The following is an 18,214-nucleotide window of genomic DNA, read 5'->3' on the forward strand; positions in this document are numbered from 1 at the left end:
CCCTGGTGAGGCCACATCTGCAGTACTGTGTTCAGTTCTGGGCTCCACAGTTCAGGATAGACAGAAATGATAGAGGGAGTCCAATGGAGGACCACAAAGGTGACTGAGGATCTGGAGCATCTCTCTTATAAAGAAAGGCTGAGGGTCCTGTGGCTGTTTAGTCTAGAGAGAAGAAGGCTAAGAGGAGATCAGATCAGTGCTTGTCAGTATCTAAAGGGTAGGTGTTAAGAGGATGGGACCAGGCTCTTTTAAGTGATAATCAGTGACAGGACAGGGAGCAGTGGGCACAAACTGGAGTATAGGAAGTTCCGTATGGACACAAGAAAGAACTTCTTTACTACGAGGGTAACAGAGCACTGTAGCTATCTGCCCAGAGAGGTGATGAAACATCCTTTTCTGAAAATACTCAGAACCTACTTAGATCCTTTCTCTAGGGAACCTGCTTTAGCAGGGGAGGTTGGACTAGATGCTGTCCAGAAGTCCCTTCCAATGCCTGGATTCTGTAAAATCCAGATTCTGAGTAATGCAGTTTCCAAGGCTGCTTTCCAGCATAGTATTGCTTGTCACATAAGTATGACCCCTAAATTGTGCTCATTCTGCCTTTCCTTTCTTGGCCCATCTTCATGCCTGGCTTTGAAGGTGAACTTGTGGATGGGTGCACTTTCTAAGCTGGCAGTAAATCAGAGCAGCTGCACTTAACAACCCCATAAACATTCACAAACTCGCCTGGACGAAAGTGGTGAGACTGGATTAGACCTGAAAACTGTTTCCCTCTTGCCTTATTTCCTTCTGGGTTTAACCTCCAAGGAGAATGGGATCAATCCTTTGGTCCAGAGGCAAAACCTCCCCAGATTTTCCTCCAGTGCTCATGTCTGAGCTGAGTCTGAGCCGTGCAGGCTGTTGTGACCGTGCTACCCACAAGCATGGAAAGGAGAAGGCCTTAAGATGGATACTTCATGTAATTACGCGTAGAAACCAAACCCTAAATAATTATCACCTCCTTCCTCCCTGTAATTACTTTCCTATAATAGTGTATGTGCTTTACACTGATAAATTGGGCTGAGTACAAGATAAAGGCAGTGTCTTCCACAAGATTTCCTGGACTCGAGGCTTTCTGATAGCCTTTTCTTCCCCATTTTTCTCCCAAAGAGCCTAGTGACCAGAAAGGAAAGGAGAACTTTAAGCTCTTTCTACTCCTGAATGATCAATTTCAAGCTCTCTGGAACCTCACGGAAGAGAATTACCGGATAGTGAAGCAAAAATGCAGCACTTCTGAGTCATTCTGCATTCAGGATATTTACATTGTCTGGAAAGGAGACCTGTTCCTAAGCTTGTACATCGGGTAAGTACAGAAGAATAAGGTACCCAATTCATTAACTAACACTGCCAACCATGGTAGGCTGGTGCAAAAGGAATACACTTAATATCTTCAGTCCTGTTTGATAGTGTCCTGCCTTAAGGATATAGAAGGGATTGTATTTGGTAACAGTATATCATCCCAAGGGGATGAGGAGGGGAAGATGTCATCAGACATTGTTCATGTTGTCAGTTTTTTGACATGTTTATTTCTTTTTGGCAAGGGATATGATAGAAAATGGTGGATGCAGCACAATGAGTAACATACTGATTCGTTGTTGTTTATATAATCAATTACATATCTGCTCTCTGTCTGCAATGCAAAATGTTTGCCAGTATCAGTAGAGTGTGTGTAACTTGTGTGTTGATGTCATACCATGAAAAATGAGTTGTGGGCACTAGAGGTGATATAAAAGTCAGAATGTCTTCAGTTTTTCATTCATCGCAGATATGACCAAGCTCTTGCTTGATGGACTGTGCCACCTAGGCAGATTGGCACCAGCACAGGATGGCAGATGGGCGTGCTACCTCCAGGAGATAGAATCATATCATAGAATGGCTTGGGTTGGAAGAAACCCCAAGGATCCAACCCCCCTGCCATACACAGGGCCACTAACCCCTGTATTTAATACTTGACCAGGCTGCCCAGGGTCCTGTCCAGCCTGGCCTTGAACACCTCCAGGGATGGAGCATCCACAGTCTCTCTGGGCAGCTGTTCCAGCACCTCACCACTTTCCCCTGATATCCAACCTAAATCTTTCCTCCTTAAGATAATGAGGGAAGATAGTGAGATAGTGGTTCTTCTAGTCTTAGTTTTGTTTGTTTAGGGGTATTTGGATAGAAGGAGGAGGAAGGGCTACTTTTTGGTTTGTTATTTACTTGTACAGCATCGTTTTGGAAAGCTATGTGCAATAAACTTTGCCTTTATATGAACTGGGTTTGAAGCAGTGTATGTTCACTTGGAAACAGATTAAGCGAGTTAAAATTGGTTTGTCTTAAAAAGTCAAATAGGAGATGAAAATTGGTGCTGAAATTTCAGCTGACACTAAGGAGGAACTCATCTGAAGATCTCTTTTCCTCTCATTTTGCAATTAAACCTGGATTTGGGTGTTGATTCCTGCCCACCTTTGCTGATTCACTCTGTGCAGCCTTAATCCTATGATGTCTTTCCTTTTTGGAGTGGAATAGGAGTATGCAAAAGCTCTATGTTGGGGCCTGAAAATCAGCAGTAAATACATGATCCTGAAAATTGAACAAATGATAATTGAATCTGGACAGAATGCTTGTCTGAAGTCACTACTGGAAGAAAACATGGTGTTTGCTAACAAAAAGTACAGCTCGAACTCCCTCTAGTGAGAGATGAAATACATTGACATGTACACGGACACTTCTACTTAAATTTACCATTAGTAAATCATGTGTTTTTACTTCAAGCAAAAGAAGTTCATACATCTGAAGCTGATATCCTAAGCTTAGCCTTTGTAGATTTGTTTTCCAGGGCTCCTGCACAATTTCACTTCTGCTTATGCTAAAAGCCAGGACTTAAACTTCCTAAATCAATGTTAGTGCAGAAGTCAATGAAAGATTTACGCCAAGGAGCTGACATGGAATAAATGGGAGTGAGCCAGAGTGAGAGGTACAAAGCAATATCTCTCTGCATGCCTTGGAAAGGTGGATATTGGATTTTCAGGCAAGCTTCTTCCTTGTGCCACTTAAACCTCATTGCTGATGTTTGCCTCTGTGTTTGCCCTTGTTAACAGGTATTTTGTCACTTTTGCCAACTATGTCGTAGTCCATGGCTTCGAACATGCCACGAAGAGCAAAAGGTCAGTGGGTTCAAAATCTTTTGTTTAAGAACAGTCTACAGATATCCCAGTGTCTGTTTGCAGCTATGCAATGCTCAAAGATTTTTGGGGAGTGGTATTTAGTAAAATTGGGAATTCAGGTAAGGAGAGGGACCTGAGAAAGGATTCTGTGGGAATCTGGCAGGGAATTTCCACTGCTTGCTCCAGATGTTGTCAGAGTCTCATGGAAAATAGCAACTGAAAGGATGAGTGATGGGCATGAGAGGACTTACAGTCACTTCATCTGAGTCAGTCAGAGTGCAAACCAGCATGAATGTTATGCCGTATTCTGTACATCTGTGTGTGTGGTTCCTGTTTGCAAAGATAGCAGAGCCAAGGCAGAACAAATAGGTTTGGAAAACAAAGTAGCAGCAGTTTGCAGAACAATTAGTTAATGAACCTTTCTCTTAATATGTCACCGTGCAGTGAAGCCTGGAAGCACCATAAGACAGTGCTGAAACAGTTCCTCACAGACTTCACTTCTGAGACCTCCATGTCGTTGGCCTTGTATACTGTCCTTCACAAACCTATTCGTGACCACATCGAGCAATATATACTGCTCCTTAACAAGCTGAATGAGGTCCTCAAAGAGGTAGGAAGCTTTATGTGATGTTACTTTGCTGGCTCATGTTAAAAACTCACGTAGATGTCGTAGTGCTCTGTGGTTTGGGATAGAAACCAAAGGAGGCTGGGGGGAAGTTGTTTTCTGGTAGTGTAACAAGCACTCGTGGGGCAGAGTCCACATGAAGGTCTCAAAGCAATGCTTATCATAGGGAAGAGCTGCTAAGGCACACGTAAGTGGCCTTAGATCTCACACATTTGCTGGTGGTAGGGATAGTGTTGGGTTTGGGAGGCCTTGAGAGTAGATGACCTGTTCGCCCATGCCTGAAGCATAATTCAAGTCTTGTCTTTCTCTATCAGGGCTCTGAAAAGGACATTGTTAGCAGTGCTGTCAATGAATATGGGAAGCTGAAGTCTTTCGTTAGCCAAGTTCTGGATGAAGCTTGTTTTACCAAGGCGTTATGGAAATCCTTGGGCTACAAATTCACGGTGAGTTGCTTGATGGGGTGCTCCCTTAGCATTCTTACGCTTCTGTTTATCCACGGAGGAAATTTGACATAAATGATGCATTTGGGGCTTGGTTTGTAAGCCAGCAGAACAGGACAGTGTGGAAGCCTTGAAGAAACGGGTATGGTCACTAGCTTTGTGGGGGTTGAACTCTGTGTCTTGTTCTGTCTGCTATCAGCTGGCATCTGCAAACACCATTGGCTTGACTTGCATGTCCTCTTGCAGATCATTTCCTGATGCTTTAGGTCTACAACCTTGATCTTTGTGGATGTTTTGCAGGACATGCTGTGTGTTCCTGAAAGGAGGCTGCTGGAAGATAGCAAAAATCTTCCCATCTCTGCCAGTACAAATCGATCAGACCGAATCTTGCTCTTTGATGATGTCCTTGTGCTAATTCAGGTGAATTTTCCAGCCTTGAAGGGAGATTGGAAGAAAACAGCACAGATGAATGACACTGAAATTTATATTCCTGTAATACTGAAACTGCAGCAGAACTTGCTGTTCTCAGAACTGTCTCAGATCCATGCACCTATAGTTTGCACTAGATAGTAAGAGAAGAAAGCCTGGTAAAATAGGAACAGAAGAGCATCTATATATCTTTTTCCCTAGTGAATGTGTACTACCCAGCTAACATGGGTGGTAACCCAAGTCCATGCCTATGTATGAATCTGCTTATTTTTCTTGCTCATTCAAAGAGGTCCTGGTGAATCAAAGATCTTGCACTGTTAACACTTGCACATAGGACTAAATACGATGTTTCATGTTCCACCCCACTAGTGGCATGGGAGTAGAAGTTGTAGGTGTGCTGGGGCTATCTCAGGGATTTAGGGCTAGAGTGTGTAGCAGACAGGGAGTGTCTTGGATGAACACATAGCGTTTGTTCAAAGCTGTTCTGCAGCATGTTAAGTCCAGCTTTGCTTGCTCTGACTGACAACACGTGTAATCTAGTTTGGATCTCCATATATACCTCTCTCTGCTCGCTCTTTAGTAATGTGTCAGTGCCTCAGGTATCTGGGCACAACTGCTGTGTGAGCTGATATACCTTATGGGCTACTTTACACGAGTCCCTGTGATAACACTGAGCAGACCCACACAGCTCAGTTGTCAGGGCCTGATGCAATGGGATGGCAGTTATCTCATTCAACTTTATGTTGTGGATTTGTTAGGACTGAGCAGATCCCCCCCCCCCAGGCTCCCTTTATAGTCAGGGGAGAGAAATACATGCTCTCTGGGTGCGGTTCATCTGACCTGTTTTAGATGGCAAAATTAGGGTGAGTTGAATCATGCCCTCAATTCCATTAACCAGGATGAGAGCTGAGAGTAACCATCCAACACAGAGATATCTGCATTGTAGACATCTCATTCAACGGTTCCCTCCCTCTATGTCTCGTCTGCTGCTATGACTGTTATTGAGGCATGTGGAGACATAACTGAACTGGGATTGGACTGGTTGTCTTGGTCTGCTGGCTGGGGACTGCAGATTATGACTCTGGTGCTGGGAATCTGAACCTTCTTTTCTATCCCAATCTGGTAGATACGTTAGTGATTAATTCATGGGAACTCCATGATGCTGTTACCCAACCTTGTTCAACTATATCCTTAGAGAATGCAGCTCTATAATGTAGCCACCTGGACTTGAGAAATTGAAGGGAGATGCAATGTTAAACATGATCTTCACCTAATATTTCAACTATTTCCTCAGTTTGGTGTTTTCTCAGTTAAAACAGCAACTCCACAAATGTCCTCATAGGCTGTGTGTGGCTGTTATCATCTGGTATCTATATACTAGATAGATCTTGAGTGAAACTAGAAGGGGCTGTGTGTCAGGGATGGTTTGGGAATGCTGTTATATGATAGGGAAGAAACTTTTGTAGAACTCAGTACCGTCTAAAAAGGCGCCATGGAACAGAAATTCTGTTACTATTAATGGTAGCCATGGCCTTGTGGACCACCATTTGTAAGTGATACACTAATAACTTTCTTCCTTCTCCTACATCTTTTTTTCAGTCTCTGAAGTTTGTCACCATAATGTCAGATGGATACATGTACTATAAAAGAGAGTATTTACTGTGCTGCCAATCTTGCCCTGTTGTTCAATGGATTGATGTGGCAAGGGCAAAGTGTAATGTTTATATCAACATAATGTCTTCTCCCTTTTGTTCCAGGGAAACAGCTTTCAGAGCTTTGATCTGAAGCTTGTGTGGGTAGATGAAACCTACAGGGAGAAATCAGCTCCAGGAATGTAAGTGGGAAATTCTCCTTGGGGAGATGTATGTGGGGAATGTTTTCAACTTAATTACTTGATTGTGGAACTGAGGGGATGGTTCGAAGTGTTGTATCAGCTTTTTTCCACCTAGAGGGGTTGCTTCTGGGCCACAGGCAACTGCAGTGCTTCTCAGATGGGATCACAGTAGCTTGGACTTGGACTGCTGGTATTTGCTGACATACTGAAATCAATTAGTAATGGTTTTTGGCTGCAGTCATCGAGAACAAAGATGAGTTTATTAGTTGATTACCTCTTCAGAAAGAAAAACTGGCTGCATAAACAGCATTAGCTTTTAAGGAGAAATGAGCTTCTGTTTTGACTGAAACATGTTTTTCATAGTCTCCCAAATGTCTTTTGCTCCACAGGCATGGACTCCGCATTATAACCCCAGAAGAAACGTTCGTTCTCTCTGCCAAAGACCCACAGATGAAGGTTAGCAGTGGTCAGGGCCTTTCTGTTCCACCTGAAAATACCATATAGCGAGCCCTGAAATAGGGAAGCAGCATAGAGGGGATGGCACCTCTGTAGTGGGATTAGGTTGTTGCCTACTGAGTGGAAGCTGATATACAGATGATCTTTGAGGTCCATTCCAACCCAAACCAATCTATGATTCCATACCATTAAGCAGCGTGATTTCAGCTTCTTATTTAGAAGACAGATTACTGGACTCCATAGCTGCTTAAATGTAGCTGAAGCCTTTTGTCTGTTATTTTTGTGGCCCTTTTTTTTCTTTTTTTTCATTAACTAAATCACTGCTGGGTGAGGGAAGGGACTGCCTCCTCTGCATGGCACAGCTCTCCAGGGCAGTGGGCATGGCCCTGAGCTGCTGGAGCTCATGGAGCATTGGGACACCACTCTCAGATATAAGGTTTTGTTTTGGGTGCTGCCATATGTAGCCAGGAGCTGGACCTGGTGATCTTTGTGAGGTTCTTCCAACTCAGAATGTTCTCTGATTCTGTGTCTCGCTGGTGGGAGCTGTTTTGTTTTCTTCACTTCAGCACTCCTCTTCCTCTGTTCCTAGGCTGTTTGGCAGTGGAAGCTGAACCAAGCCATCCGACAGGCTTTGAATGGGAAGCGAGATTTCCCCCTTTGGGGTAAAACTGGAGAAGGCACCGAGCCCTCATCCTGCCGCTTCTTCACTTACGTCTTCAGGCTGGAGAGCAAGTTCAAAAGCGCGTCCTATGAGGGTGAATGGCACTGGGGAAAGCCTCATGGCAAGTAAGAAGCTCTTTTTTTCCCCCTTCATGGGCAAGAACATGCAAGTATGGCTATGCTAACAGGTCTGACAGAGCCTTCTCCTGGGGGTGTGCTGGCTTCTCTGGTTCCTGCCTCACTTGCTTCCACAGAGAAATCTGGTGTTGAGGACAAATTCAGAGGGCAGTTGAGACATACCTATTTGCTTTCAGGGCTTGGTTCAAGCTTGAGGCCTGCCATCTGATCTACTGTACAGTAGATGTCTTGCTAATTACTCTGTTTTATGTAGTAAATTGTAGAGGCTGCCCCTAATGTGGTAATGATCACACTGAAAGCACTGCACTGGATTATGCTTATAATTAGGAGTTAGACTTGAGCTAATGTTTATTACTATAATTTCAGCCTGAGGCATAAAATCCTACCATCACAATGAAGGGTAGAAGAATAAAACAAAACTCAATGATTATAAAAACATTGCTTGCAAGAAAGCAAAAAGAATTTCCCTGTGGTGTGAAAATCTATTAAAACATGAGAACTGTTCACTACACCAGCCCAAGTTTAAGAATTAGCTTGGCATAAAAGGAGTGATTTGTGAAAGAAAGGTTAAACGATCCCAACTAAAATCTCTTTGAGGACTGATAGAGCTGAAGATACCAAAACAGATTGTTGTGGAAGTCGCATACTTCCTAAATTTGACACAGATTTGGTCTTGTTTATTTATTTGCATGGTTTGTTTCTGTTGAAGCCATAAGAGCGGAGTGACTTGTTTTAAAAGAGACGTAAAATAAGCAGAATTTCTGGAATCAAAAGCTTGATCTCAAAGCTTTTCTGGAACAGCTACTGCCTTCCTTCAAATCAGCATTAAGTAGGTGTTTGGAGTAGAGCTAAGCCTGAGGCAATTCTTTACATAACCTCCAACTTACCCGACACATGCATTACCAATGGAGATTAGAAAACCACAGTGTGCCAGCACAGAGAGAGATGCACTTTCCTTGCACTCTGCCTCTTAATGTCTTAGGGTTGGAGAAGTGTTGTGAAGAAGGAATATCTCTGTTGCTTAAGATTACATGACTTAAATATCCCAAGAAACCTGTGGCAGAACTGACTAATTGCTTAGTTACTAGGCTTTCCTTCCCACTGCTGAAATCACTCCTCCATGGGACCTGCTACTAATACAGGTTTACAGGAGATCAAAGCTGGCCTTGATGGCTTGTTTTCCTCTGAGGGAGAGACTGGCATGGCAGAGCACACCAGCAGAAGGCTACAGTTGTGCAAATCAGGGCTCTCCAGCAATACCTTATGCATTCTTTGCCATTCTTTCCCAGTACTTCTGATGCCTTGAAGTAGAGGAAGGAGCCAGTCCCATTGAGAATAGCTTGAACCATCCCTGTGGCTAGAGCTAGCATTCTGTGTGATTTGCTCCCTTTTTCTTTCATTGAGACTAGCAAAGCAAAAGGAGATGTATTTTAAGTGTATGTAAATTGATCTGACCACTTTACTGTGTGCTAATACCTGAAAGTCTGTCTTGTGTAGGTGTTTAGAACAACATCCTTGATGAAAGTCAAGACAGTGCGTCATGGCGTTGGTACTGCACCATCTTGTATTGTATTGTCTTTGGTTGTAGGCAGACGGCTGTGTCTGGGCTGATGCAAGGTTTAAAACAGTGAGTGGGTGTGGGTGGAGGGGGAGGTGGGGAGCTGGAGGAAGCTTATTCACAGATGTGCATTATCTGTGCAATAATTCAAGCACACATTGCACTGACTGTTCTAGTCTCATTGTTGCATTGTTATCTCGTGTAATCATTTCTACAACCCCAGCACAAAAACAGATGGAAAGATATGATCCCTTTAGGGCAGTGCTTGTCTCTTTTGTTTTCATAGCATCTGTTGGAGTGAATTTCTGGGCCATGGTGTCATTGACTTGTCTATAGGGATGTGCCATGCTGGAACTTCAGCTGGCTTAATCACATACTACACTGTAATTACAAAAGGATAGTGTACATTGTCCTAAATGAATAACCCAGCAACTCTAAAAAAAAATGCTTTTAAGATGAGGGAATTTGGAAGAAGATTCTTTCAGCTCATTCGAAGGCGTTAAAACATTACAGAATTAAAACCCTTCAGTACAGTCCAAGGAGCATGAAGAAGCTTCTCTCTTTCTGTCTACAGAGGAAATGTTTCAATTTAGCAATCTCTAGGTTGTGCCTTGATAGTTTATGTTCAAATGTGAATGATGCTGATGATAACCCTTATGTAACGCTTGCAGGGGGACACTGAAGTGGCGTGATGGTCGCAACCATGTTGGAGATTTCAGAGAGGGCTTGGAGCATGGGTAAGCCTTAAAAATAAAACCAAACAAAGAAGCAACTACCTCGATTGCTTATTTGTTATCAAAATAAGCTGAGGAATTGTTCCTCCTAGAGAAACAGGAACACACCGTAACAGCCCAATTTATTCGTCCTATTTTGGACACCTACATTAAACTTAGTGAGTTGAAACTTAGTGAATTGCCAATGACTACAAAAAGAAACAGAGAGAGTGCAGAGGACTTGTTCTGATGGAGATTACCTTCATCTGATTGGGTGAATATCACCTGTGATCTCTGAATCCAAATGAAATAGTTCACATAAAATACCTTGGAAAGTAATTTTTAAGTATCTTTTAGAACTTTCTGAAAGTAAGACTTTTAAGATACCTTATTTTTACATGAATCCCAGAATAGATTATATTTTTTAAAAGGAAAATGCAGACCTCGGATATTTTGTGTTGAGGTTAAGAAAACAGTTCATTAGTGTCTGAAATAAAACCATCCCCAGTCATGTAAAATCTTGTTAGCAGATTCTTAGTTTTTAAACTTGACCTAGTACAACTGAGTAACTTGTCGTGCTGACCTCTACCATGTGCACCCTGAAGGTTTGGAATATGCCTCGTCCCTCGCCGATCTGAAGACCGGTATGACTGCTATAAGTGCCACTGGTACGAGGGCAAGATGAGAGGCTATGGAATCTGTGAGTAAGTAAAAGCCAAAGATGGACTCTGGGGAAAAGGGAACTCCGTATGTGTAATGGCTGAAGTGTTCCCACAGGCCCAGTTGCAGTGTAAAACCCAGGATAATTCAGGCCTTAACTGGCTTTTGGTTTTGGCTTTGTTTACTTTTGCTTCAGAGATGGGCGGTATGGCTTCTTGATCAGCACTAAGTCTCCTGAATACTGGAACAGTAAGAACTTCCCCATGAGCTAAAACCATTGTTACTACCCAACAAAATATCCTCTGTGTCTTATAAGTGAGATTGTCATTGGTGTTTTCTCCTGTTGTTGTAGAGCAGAGAGCACATGGTTTGCAATCAGCCCTGGATAGATGTGGTGGAGTGCACAGCATTCTCTCTCTCTCATCCGAATGTGCTGTCTGAACCAAACCTTACAGAGAGGACTTAAACAAGGACATAATATTCCTTATTTACAAATAGAACAATATAGTGTATGTAGAAGCCACTAGGGGACTTAAAGTCAACTGAACAGTGCTGTGCTTCTGTGTAGTGTAAAACATGAAAGCATGTTGACCATTAAAGATGACAGCTCTGTTTAGCTGTTTTCTCTTCTCTAGCAGTGAAGAAAATCTGTTGTCCAGCATGGCTAGAGCTGTGAGAAGCTCTTCTTCCCTGATGGGTGACCCGAGGAGAAGGGGTGGTTGGTGGGAGTATGAAGGGGAAGGCAGTTCTGGCTTCCTGCTTGGTCTGACCTACTCCCACCCTGGATTTATCAATCGTAACTGGGACCTGACTGGCAGGAGGTCAAAGGCTGAGTGGCCTCTCCCAAGACAATTGCAGGCCTAAGTGGTATGTCCTCAGATAATGCCGAAAGCTGTCTGTGGAGTGTTTGAATTGGGTGATGCACGTTCCTAATAGTGAATCACTGCAAGCTCCAGAGCCAATAGTCAAATATGTGCGATGTTTAGCAGGAAGATGAGCCCAATCTACTTTATTTTCTTGTCTTCCTGCTCCTATAATAGCTATCAAATATGCGCTGTCTTAGTCTGTTTTGCTCCCTGCAGGTATGGGAATGATATGGTCTACAAAGGCTACTTCAAAGACGATGTGCGCCAAGGATTTGGCATACTGGAGAACTTCTCAGCTGAGCATCCATTTAAATACACAGGACAGTGGGAAAATGACAAGAAGAATGGATATGGAGTCTGGGAAGACAAGGACAGGTAAAGACAGCATGGATCAAAGATGGCTTTAGGTGCCTGACAGTATTTCCCATCTGTTGGCATGAGGAAAGTCTCATGTGCTGACAGGGGAGATTGAGGATGAAGGGAGGAATGCATTCAGCCTCTGCTCTACAGCTTGGAACTCTTGGGGAATCTGAGTTGGATCTGTGCAATAAGTCTGGTTTTTGTTCTTCATGGAGCATTGTATTGGGTAAACCTAGCTTCTGTATGCAATGCATCAAATTGACTAAAACATAGTGATTCAAGGAAAAAGCTTATGTTTTTTACTCTTGCTTTTCAGAGGGGAGAGATACATAGGAACATGGCTTGATGATCACAGACATGGACAAGGCATTGTAGTCACCCAGTCAGGTGTCTGCTATCAGAGGACATTTCATGCTGATAAAATGGTGGTGAGTATCCATTTTCAGTGGACTATCTAGGTAATGTGACATGGAACCCCTGCATCAAGGACTAGATTAAGCTTTCACTTTATAGTTTGTTTCTGAGGGAAAAAAAGGCAAGGAAAATTAAGCGTTGATATTTTACAACAGTAGCTTTTTTTTGAAGAATAAAGCCTTCTGTTTCTTATCACCTTCATGAAGTACAGGTAGGAAGAAGTGTGGCTGTCACCTCTTGCTCATACTAAGATACTTATAGGTTTAGCCTCTCAGCTGTTCATCATAACAGTCATCAATTATAGAAGTGAACTTGCATTTCAAATGCCGTGCTGGTAAATATGATACTGTGTCTGTCTTGGAGATTATTAAGTCTTTACCTTGTCAATGTGAGCATGCCTTTAAGTTGTCTTTCCAGTTCATTGAAAGTTAGATGTTGGTGTGAGGAACTGTCATGGGAGAGCTGGCTTGGAAATAAAAGTATTTCTTCTCATGAAAAATTCACATTTAAAAAAGCAAACAACTTCCCTCCTCTTACACCAAATTAGGACAAAATGTTTAGCATGGAAACTGTTGTAAAGGCTTTCCATTCAAGTTCCATCTGTGGGGAATCAAAGTAAAGCTGTCTTTTGGACTACCAGCTGCCAAAGGCTCCTTTAACTTCACAAGGCTTCCAAGTGGGGAGCAATCGCTTCAGTTTTCCTAGTGGAAAATTGGTAGGGCCAAGAAGCTTCCCCTGGAAACCTTTTGTTTTTGCCAAAAAGGGCACTTTCCACTAAGAAAACCATTCCAGTGGAAAATGTGTTACAGCTTTAAAAGTGACCACATTTTCTGACTGGTGTGGGTACGTATAAACTTCTGGGTTCAAATCTTGGGCCAAACTCTAGTGAGAACTATTTACCCCTTTGGCATACGTTATTCCGTGTCTGTTCTGCATCGCTGTGTTCTTTCCCTGAAACGCATGCTACTGTAAGCAGCCATGGGAGCTGGGAGGCAATGGAGCGAGTCATTTTATGAGTGCTTAGGAGAATCTTATTAATGCCCTGTTGACTGCACAGCAAAGGACAAAGCTAATCCTACATGGCAGCCACCCTTCCTCTTTTCTCTTAATGTGCTTACAAAGAATGACACAGCTGGCTAGAGTCACCAGAAGGTCATGGGACTGGGAAGACCATGAGTTCATCCATACCACAATTCTTGGTGACCACTCTTGGAGTGGGGAAACTACCTTTTCATTCCTTGCTGTAGGGAAATAATTGTAGTAGTACTGTCATTTAAAACCACCTGGATACTCAGTACATCTCCTCTATGTTGTGATGCCTACTGGGCTGTCTGTAGACCATGTCCTTGCTTTTCTCTTTAATGTTGCATATGACATTCTGGGCTTTCAGAAAGATTCTTAGTATCTTGGGCTAGGTGATCTTCTAGGTCTTTTCCAACCTTGATAATTCTGTGATCTGCAGCCTGTAAGTAAGTTTAAGCCAGTGGCTATGTCTGGGTAAACTGCAGTATGAACTTAGTGTCATTAATTCACTACTTTTGTTTTTAAATGAAGGGTTCTGGGATTCTGCTATTGGAAGATGACTCAGTCTATGAAGGGAACTTCACGCAAGATCTAACGTTTGTTGGAAAGGTGGGCACGTATTTTCTGGAGGGAGAGTGTATGAACTCTGACTAACTAATCCATTAGTTTGTGGAAAGCAAGCAACTATATAGAAAGGCTGAGATGAAACAACAGTTTATTTTGTCTTTTTTTTGTTACATCTTGTTTTGTTTCTCCTTTTAACACTCTCATTCACACAATGGAAGCTGCAACAGGGAGATTTCGAGCAGCATGGGGCTTAGGGCATTGTATTGTTTTTAACTCAAGGGTTTGGGTTTTTTTTGTTATTATTGTTGTTTTTTGGAGACTTCTAGCTGCATTTCAGTTGCAATCAGGATGTTGTACTCTCAGAACAAATGGTTTAGCCTTTATAGTGGTTGAGGAGCTCAGGAAATGATGTGGAGAACAAAACAGAATTACAGTACCGGTGTTATGTAAGCACAGCCAAGGTGTTAACACAGCTGAAGGATCTTGGAAGTTTGATTTTTATAGTCTGGCCACTGTGTTGGTACATTCAACATTTTTTTTCAATTGGTCTTTCACTATGTGCCCTATTGCAGCGAAAACGAGTCCTCCAGCTTGTTACAGAAATGTATGGCAAGTCTGACGGGAAGTGTGTGGTTCAGACTGAGCTGACGTTAACAACTGATGAGTGATGGCAGCTGCAAATCAGCCCCGTCATTTACTGACTTGTCATGAGAGGAAGCACTTGTCATAATAATCTTCTTCAACCACAGGCGTTGGGGTGAATTTTGCAGAGTCTGATTGTAGTGTTTAAATGCAGCTTCCTCCAAAGCTGATTTTTAGTTTGAGTGGTTGGCTTAGAAAAATCTGCTCATTATGTGAAGATAGAACGCCTCCTGTTATTAGCAGTAAGGATTTCAGGTTTGCCTTGGAAGACAGATTTGTTTCAATATTGTTTGTTTTTGAATTTGGTTTAATTAAATCCTTTTAAGTTTCAATCAAGCTACTGCACGCCTTATACTGTACTGGCCCCAGAGAATTTAAGGTTTTTCTTGGTAGCAGCAAATGTTCTGAAAGCTTTTATGATGTCTATCTTATGCTTCCCTCTATCTATGAGGCCAAACTTGCTTGTGGTTTTAACAAGCAGTGGAAAAAATAGAGGAGAAATTGCAGTTCATGTCTTTCAAGCCAGAAAATTTTATAACTCAAAGATATTGGCTTCTTGTAGTCAAGTATAGTACAAAAATCTTACTCTGTGATTGTGGTGGTCCTTGCCTTCCATAGTCCTTTAGATGTTACTCGGTATCGGGGATGTGTTTTCTCCAGTGATCGTTACCTTAATGATACTACTGTTTTGAATGCTAAAAATGTACACATCAGTGTTGGAAGTTGTTCTTAGTCACCATTTCAGGATCTGGCTCTGTGGAAAAGAGAATTGGAGGGCTTGGTCCAGCTTGTTTCCTGTTGCTAATGAGATCTTGGCACACCAATCCCATATTTCTCTTGCAGGGAAAGCTATCATTCGCCAATGGCTTTATTCTGGAGGGAACCTTTACTAATAAATCGGGCCAAGGCCTTCAGACGCAAGGTATCCTGAATACATCGAACGAGCAGCTGGATGAGAGAATAACCAAAGCGTGAGCAAAACCAGCTGATTTCTTGGGTTGTGGCTTGTATTTTGACAGCACCTGGAAGAGCCCTGGATCAGTCACTACAGGGGTAGCGGGTTTGAAGTCTAGTGTTTATACAGGGAGAGGAGGAGGAGAGGAGAGCACAACTTACCATTAATCTTAATGCCACATGGGAGGCAGAAAACAGATATTCGGCCCCTGTCTTCCCACTGGCCACTCATACTCCCATCCTCAGTGTGAAGGGAGTTTGGGAAGTGATTTGTTCATGCGTGCACACATGCACTGACAGGCCTGAAGCTATACAGACAAAACTAGGTTGATAAAATATATCTCCTGCTCCTTTTCTGACTCTCTGTACTCCTGTCTCAATATTTCCAGGACAGAAAAGCAAAGAAGGTAGTAAAGGAAAGAGGTAGCAAAGTCTGTCTGTCTTTAGTAATACTCCTGAGTGGAGCAGAAGCCCTGTGATCAATTAATCAACAAAGTTTCAAATTACTGATGTTCCATGCACCAGGAATTATTTTCTTATAGCCTGAAGGATCTCATTGCCAGGATAATAGACTGAAGTTGTTTTGTCTGAATCACCAGATAGGCACTAGTGACCTTCTCTGCTCCCATAGTTCTTGCATCAATAACTCATTCAGGGGAACTTTCTATATTTAAAAAGTGAAGTCTGAAATGATTGCACCCTTCCTTAAGAAAAAGCCTAATGCCATGTCATGTTGTGCAGTCAGCTGGGCCTCAAGGAGTTCCCGGTAGAGAAGAGATGGAAGGGAATCTATGATCAGTTCCTGGAGTTCATCCATTCGGGCTGTAAAGAAGAAATGGAGGAGTCTTTTACTGGATTCCACATACAAACAAGCAAGGAGCTCCGGAAATCTCAGGAGTATCTCTTCTGCCAAAGGTACGAGTACTGCATACCATCATTGCAGCAGAGGAGCCATTTATGTAGACAGAACAATTCCTTATGTTCTATTAACTCCCTTGTGTCCCACCTGCAGTATCAATTGGGATTTGGCCTAACTGGTTTTTATTCTTCACCTGTCCACATTTTCAGGGGGACTGAAGATGTTTCCTGGAAGACAGAAGATATTCTTGAAGAGCTTGTCCAACACCATGAACTGGGGTCACTACAGAGCTATTTAGAGAAGGTAAGGGTTAAAAAGCTTTGTGTCTGTCCAAGTCATAGCAACTTCTGTGTGCTAATATAAAGCAGCAGCAATACAGTCAGTGACTTCAAAAATCTTGTCTTAAATGGGTGTGAATATCTTAGGTTTCTGAAGAAGAGGGTTTTCTTCCATGCTTTGTGGGCATTCATTTTGTATGCAGGCAGACAGGTCAGGAAAGTGGTGACAGAGCTTTATTCTTGGTTTTCAAACACTGTCAGGAAATAACCAGTTGCTGGAAATGATTAATCTACTTCTGTGAACTTTTAAGTTGTTTTTCACTCAGCCAAGCATACCTTGAAGCCTTTGCCCTTTTTTGCATATCACAGCAAAGATCATCACAGCAGCGAGTTCTGCTAAGCAAATTTATTTCTGATAGCAGGAGAGTGGGCATTTGGCACTTAAAATAGACCAAAATTATAATCTTTCTCTCCAGGCTTGTTCTCATTTGCTGACAAAGGAAAGCTGGGTAGCTGTTTAGTATTTCTTCTCTACTGATGGCTTGTAAAACTTAATTTTCCTCTATCATCAGGCATTGAAATCTTCTCTGCACCCACTGGGAAAGCTGCTGAAGGCCTTGACAATAGCTTTTCAGGCAACTTACTCTGGGATTGGGGCCAACAGACACTTGCTGACTATGGCACAAGAGGAAGTCAAGTACTATGCAAAGAAAATATGGGAGTTTTACCAGTAAGTAAAGAAGTCTGAGACATTTCCAGTGGGTGTATGAAGTAGATCATTGGGATAATTCCTTTATGTCAGGACAGTTTTATATCACACCACATTTTTTTGGGATACTTGCCTCAGAACAGTGTTAGATGAAGAGATACTTGCATTAAATAAGCTCTTATGGCCCTTGGAGGTGTTACATCCATTACTTAGTACACAAACCATGGGGTATGGCTTTAATGTGACTAACCATCATTGAGATACACCTGCTTAATGAGCTCTTACTCATAATAACTTACTTAGATAAGCACAAATATGAGCAAGATAAGTAACAAGGGTAGCAAAGGGTAGCAAGTGTATCAAAGCATGCAAGCAGTGGTACTCAGTACCTGTGTTTGAGTGAAAAATGATTTCAGCTTAACATGCCTCGACTCAACAGGAGTTAAGAACATGCAGTGTAAGCATGTCACTGAGGTTTGGCTGGTATGGGTATTAACTCCAAATGGAGGTTGTTCAGTTGTGTGCTTGTGCCCATGGGTACATTAGAACAGGATCAAAGGTATAACTGGGGCTGTGTTGCTGTTTGAATATCTTTTTAGCTCTGCTTCTAACTACACTTGGGTAAGATATTGCATTGAAAAAGCTAGGCTGGATAAAAGCTCTTTTCTTATCAATGTAGCCTTGAGTACTTGAGGAGGACTGCCAGCGAGAGTTACTTGTCCTATATCTGTTACTTGTCCCATATCTGTTATATGTCTGTGTTGTGACATGGAGCAGTAGAGGGAAACTGCATTCATGAACAGTACAACAGGGCTGATGACCTTAGCAGGGGTTGATGTGAACCTTC

General features: G+C 42.4%; 1 protein-coding gene across 14 annotated transcripts in view; it reads left to right on the plus strand.

The window, feature by feature from the left end:
• ALS2CL (ALS2 C-terminal like) overlaps positions 1-18,214 on the plus strand; it is a 54,284-nt gene that overhangs the window by 30,799 nt on the left and 5,271 nt on the right. For 8 of the 14 annotated variants that reach the window (XR_014943242.1, XR_014943241.1, XR_014943240.1 and 5 more), the window contains exons 3-19: positions 1,150-1,342; positions 3,117-3,182; positions 3,627-3,792; positions 4,122-4,250; positions 4,548-4,667; positions 6,434-6,510; positions 6,900-6,966; positions 7,556-7,752; positions 9,994-10,059; positions 10,641-10,739; positions 11,778-11,936; positions 12,238-12,349; positions 13,890-13,967; positions 15,411-15,538; positions 16,263-16,436; positions 16,590-16,683; positions 17,231-17,388. Coding sequence is in view for 6 of the 14 variants with exons in the window: in XM_015852969.3 (XP_015708455.2) it covers positions 1,150-1,342; positions 3,117-3,182; positions 3,627-3,792; positions 4,122-4,250; positions 4,548-4,667; positions 6,434-6,510; positions 6,900-6,966; positions 7,556-7,752; positions 9,994-10,059; positions 10,641-10,739; positions 11,778-11,936; positions 12,238-12,349; positions 13,890-13,967; positions 15,411-15,538; positions 16,263-16,436; positions 16,590-16,683; positions 17,231-17,388 (2,083 nt within the window). In the remaining 8 variants the exon portion in view is untranslated. Of the gene's footprint in view, positions 1-1,149; positions 1,343-3,116; positions 3,183-3,626; positions 3,793-4,121; positions 4,251-4,547; positions 4,668-6,433; positions 6,511-6,899; positions 6,967-7,555; positions 7,753-9,993; positions 10,060-10,640; positions 10,740-11,777; positions 11,937-12,237; positions 12,350-13,889; positions 13,968-15,410; positions 15,539-16,262; positions 16,437-16,589; positions 16,684-17,230; positions 17,389-18,214 lie in introns of those variants that run through there. The other 6 variants (XR_014943245.1, XR_014943244.1, XR_014943243.1 and 3 more) reach the window with 3 other exon arrangements.

Source organism: Coturnix japonica, chromosome 2 (genome assembly GCF_054131305.1).
Source record: "Coturnix japonica strain WE chromosome 2, WE-NBRP24, whole genome shotgun sequence".
Classification (NCBI taxonomy): domain Eukaryota; kingdom Metazoa; phylum Chordata; class Aves; order Galliformes; family Phasianidae; genus Coturnix; species Coturnix japonica.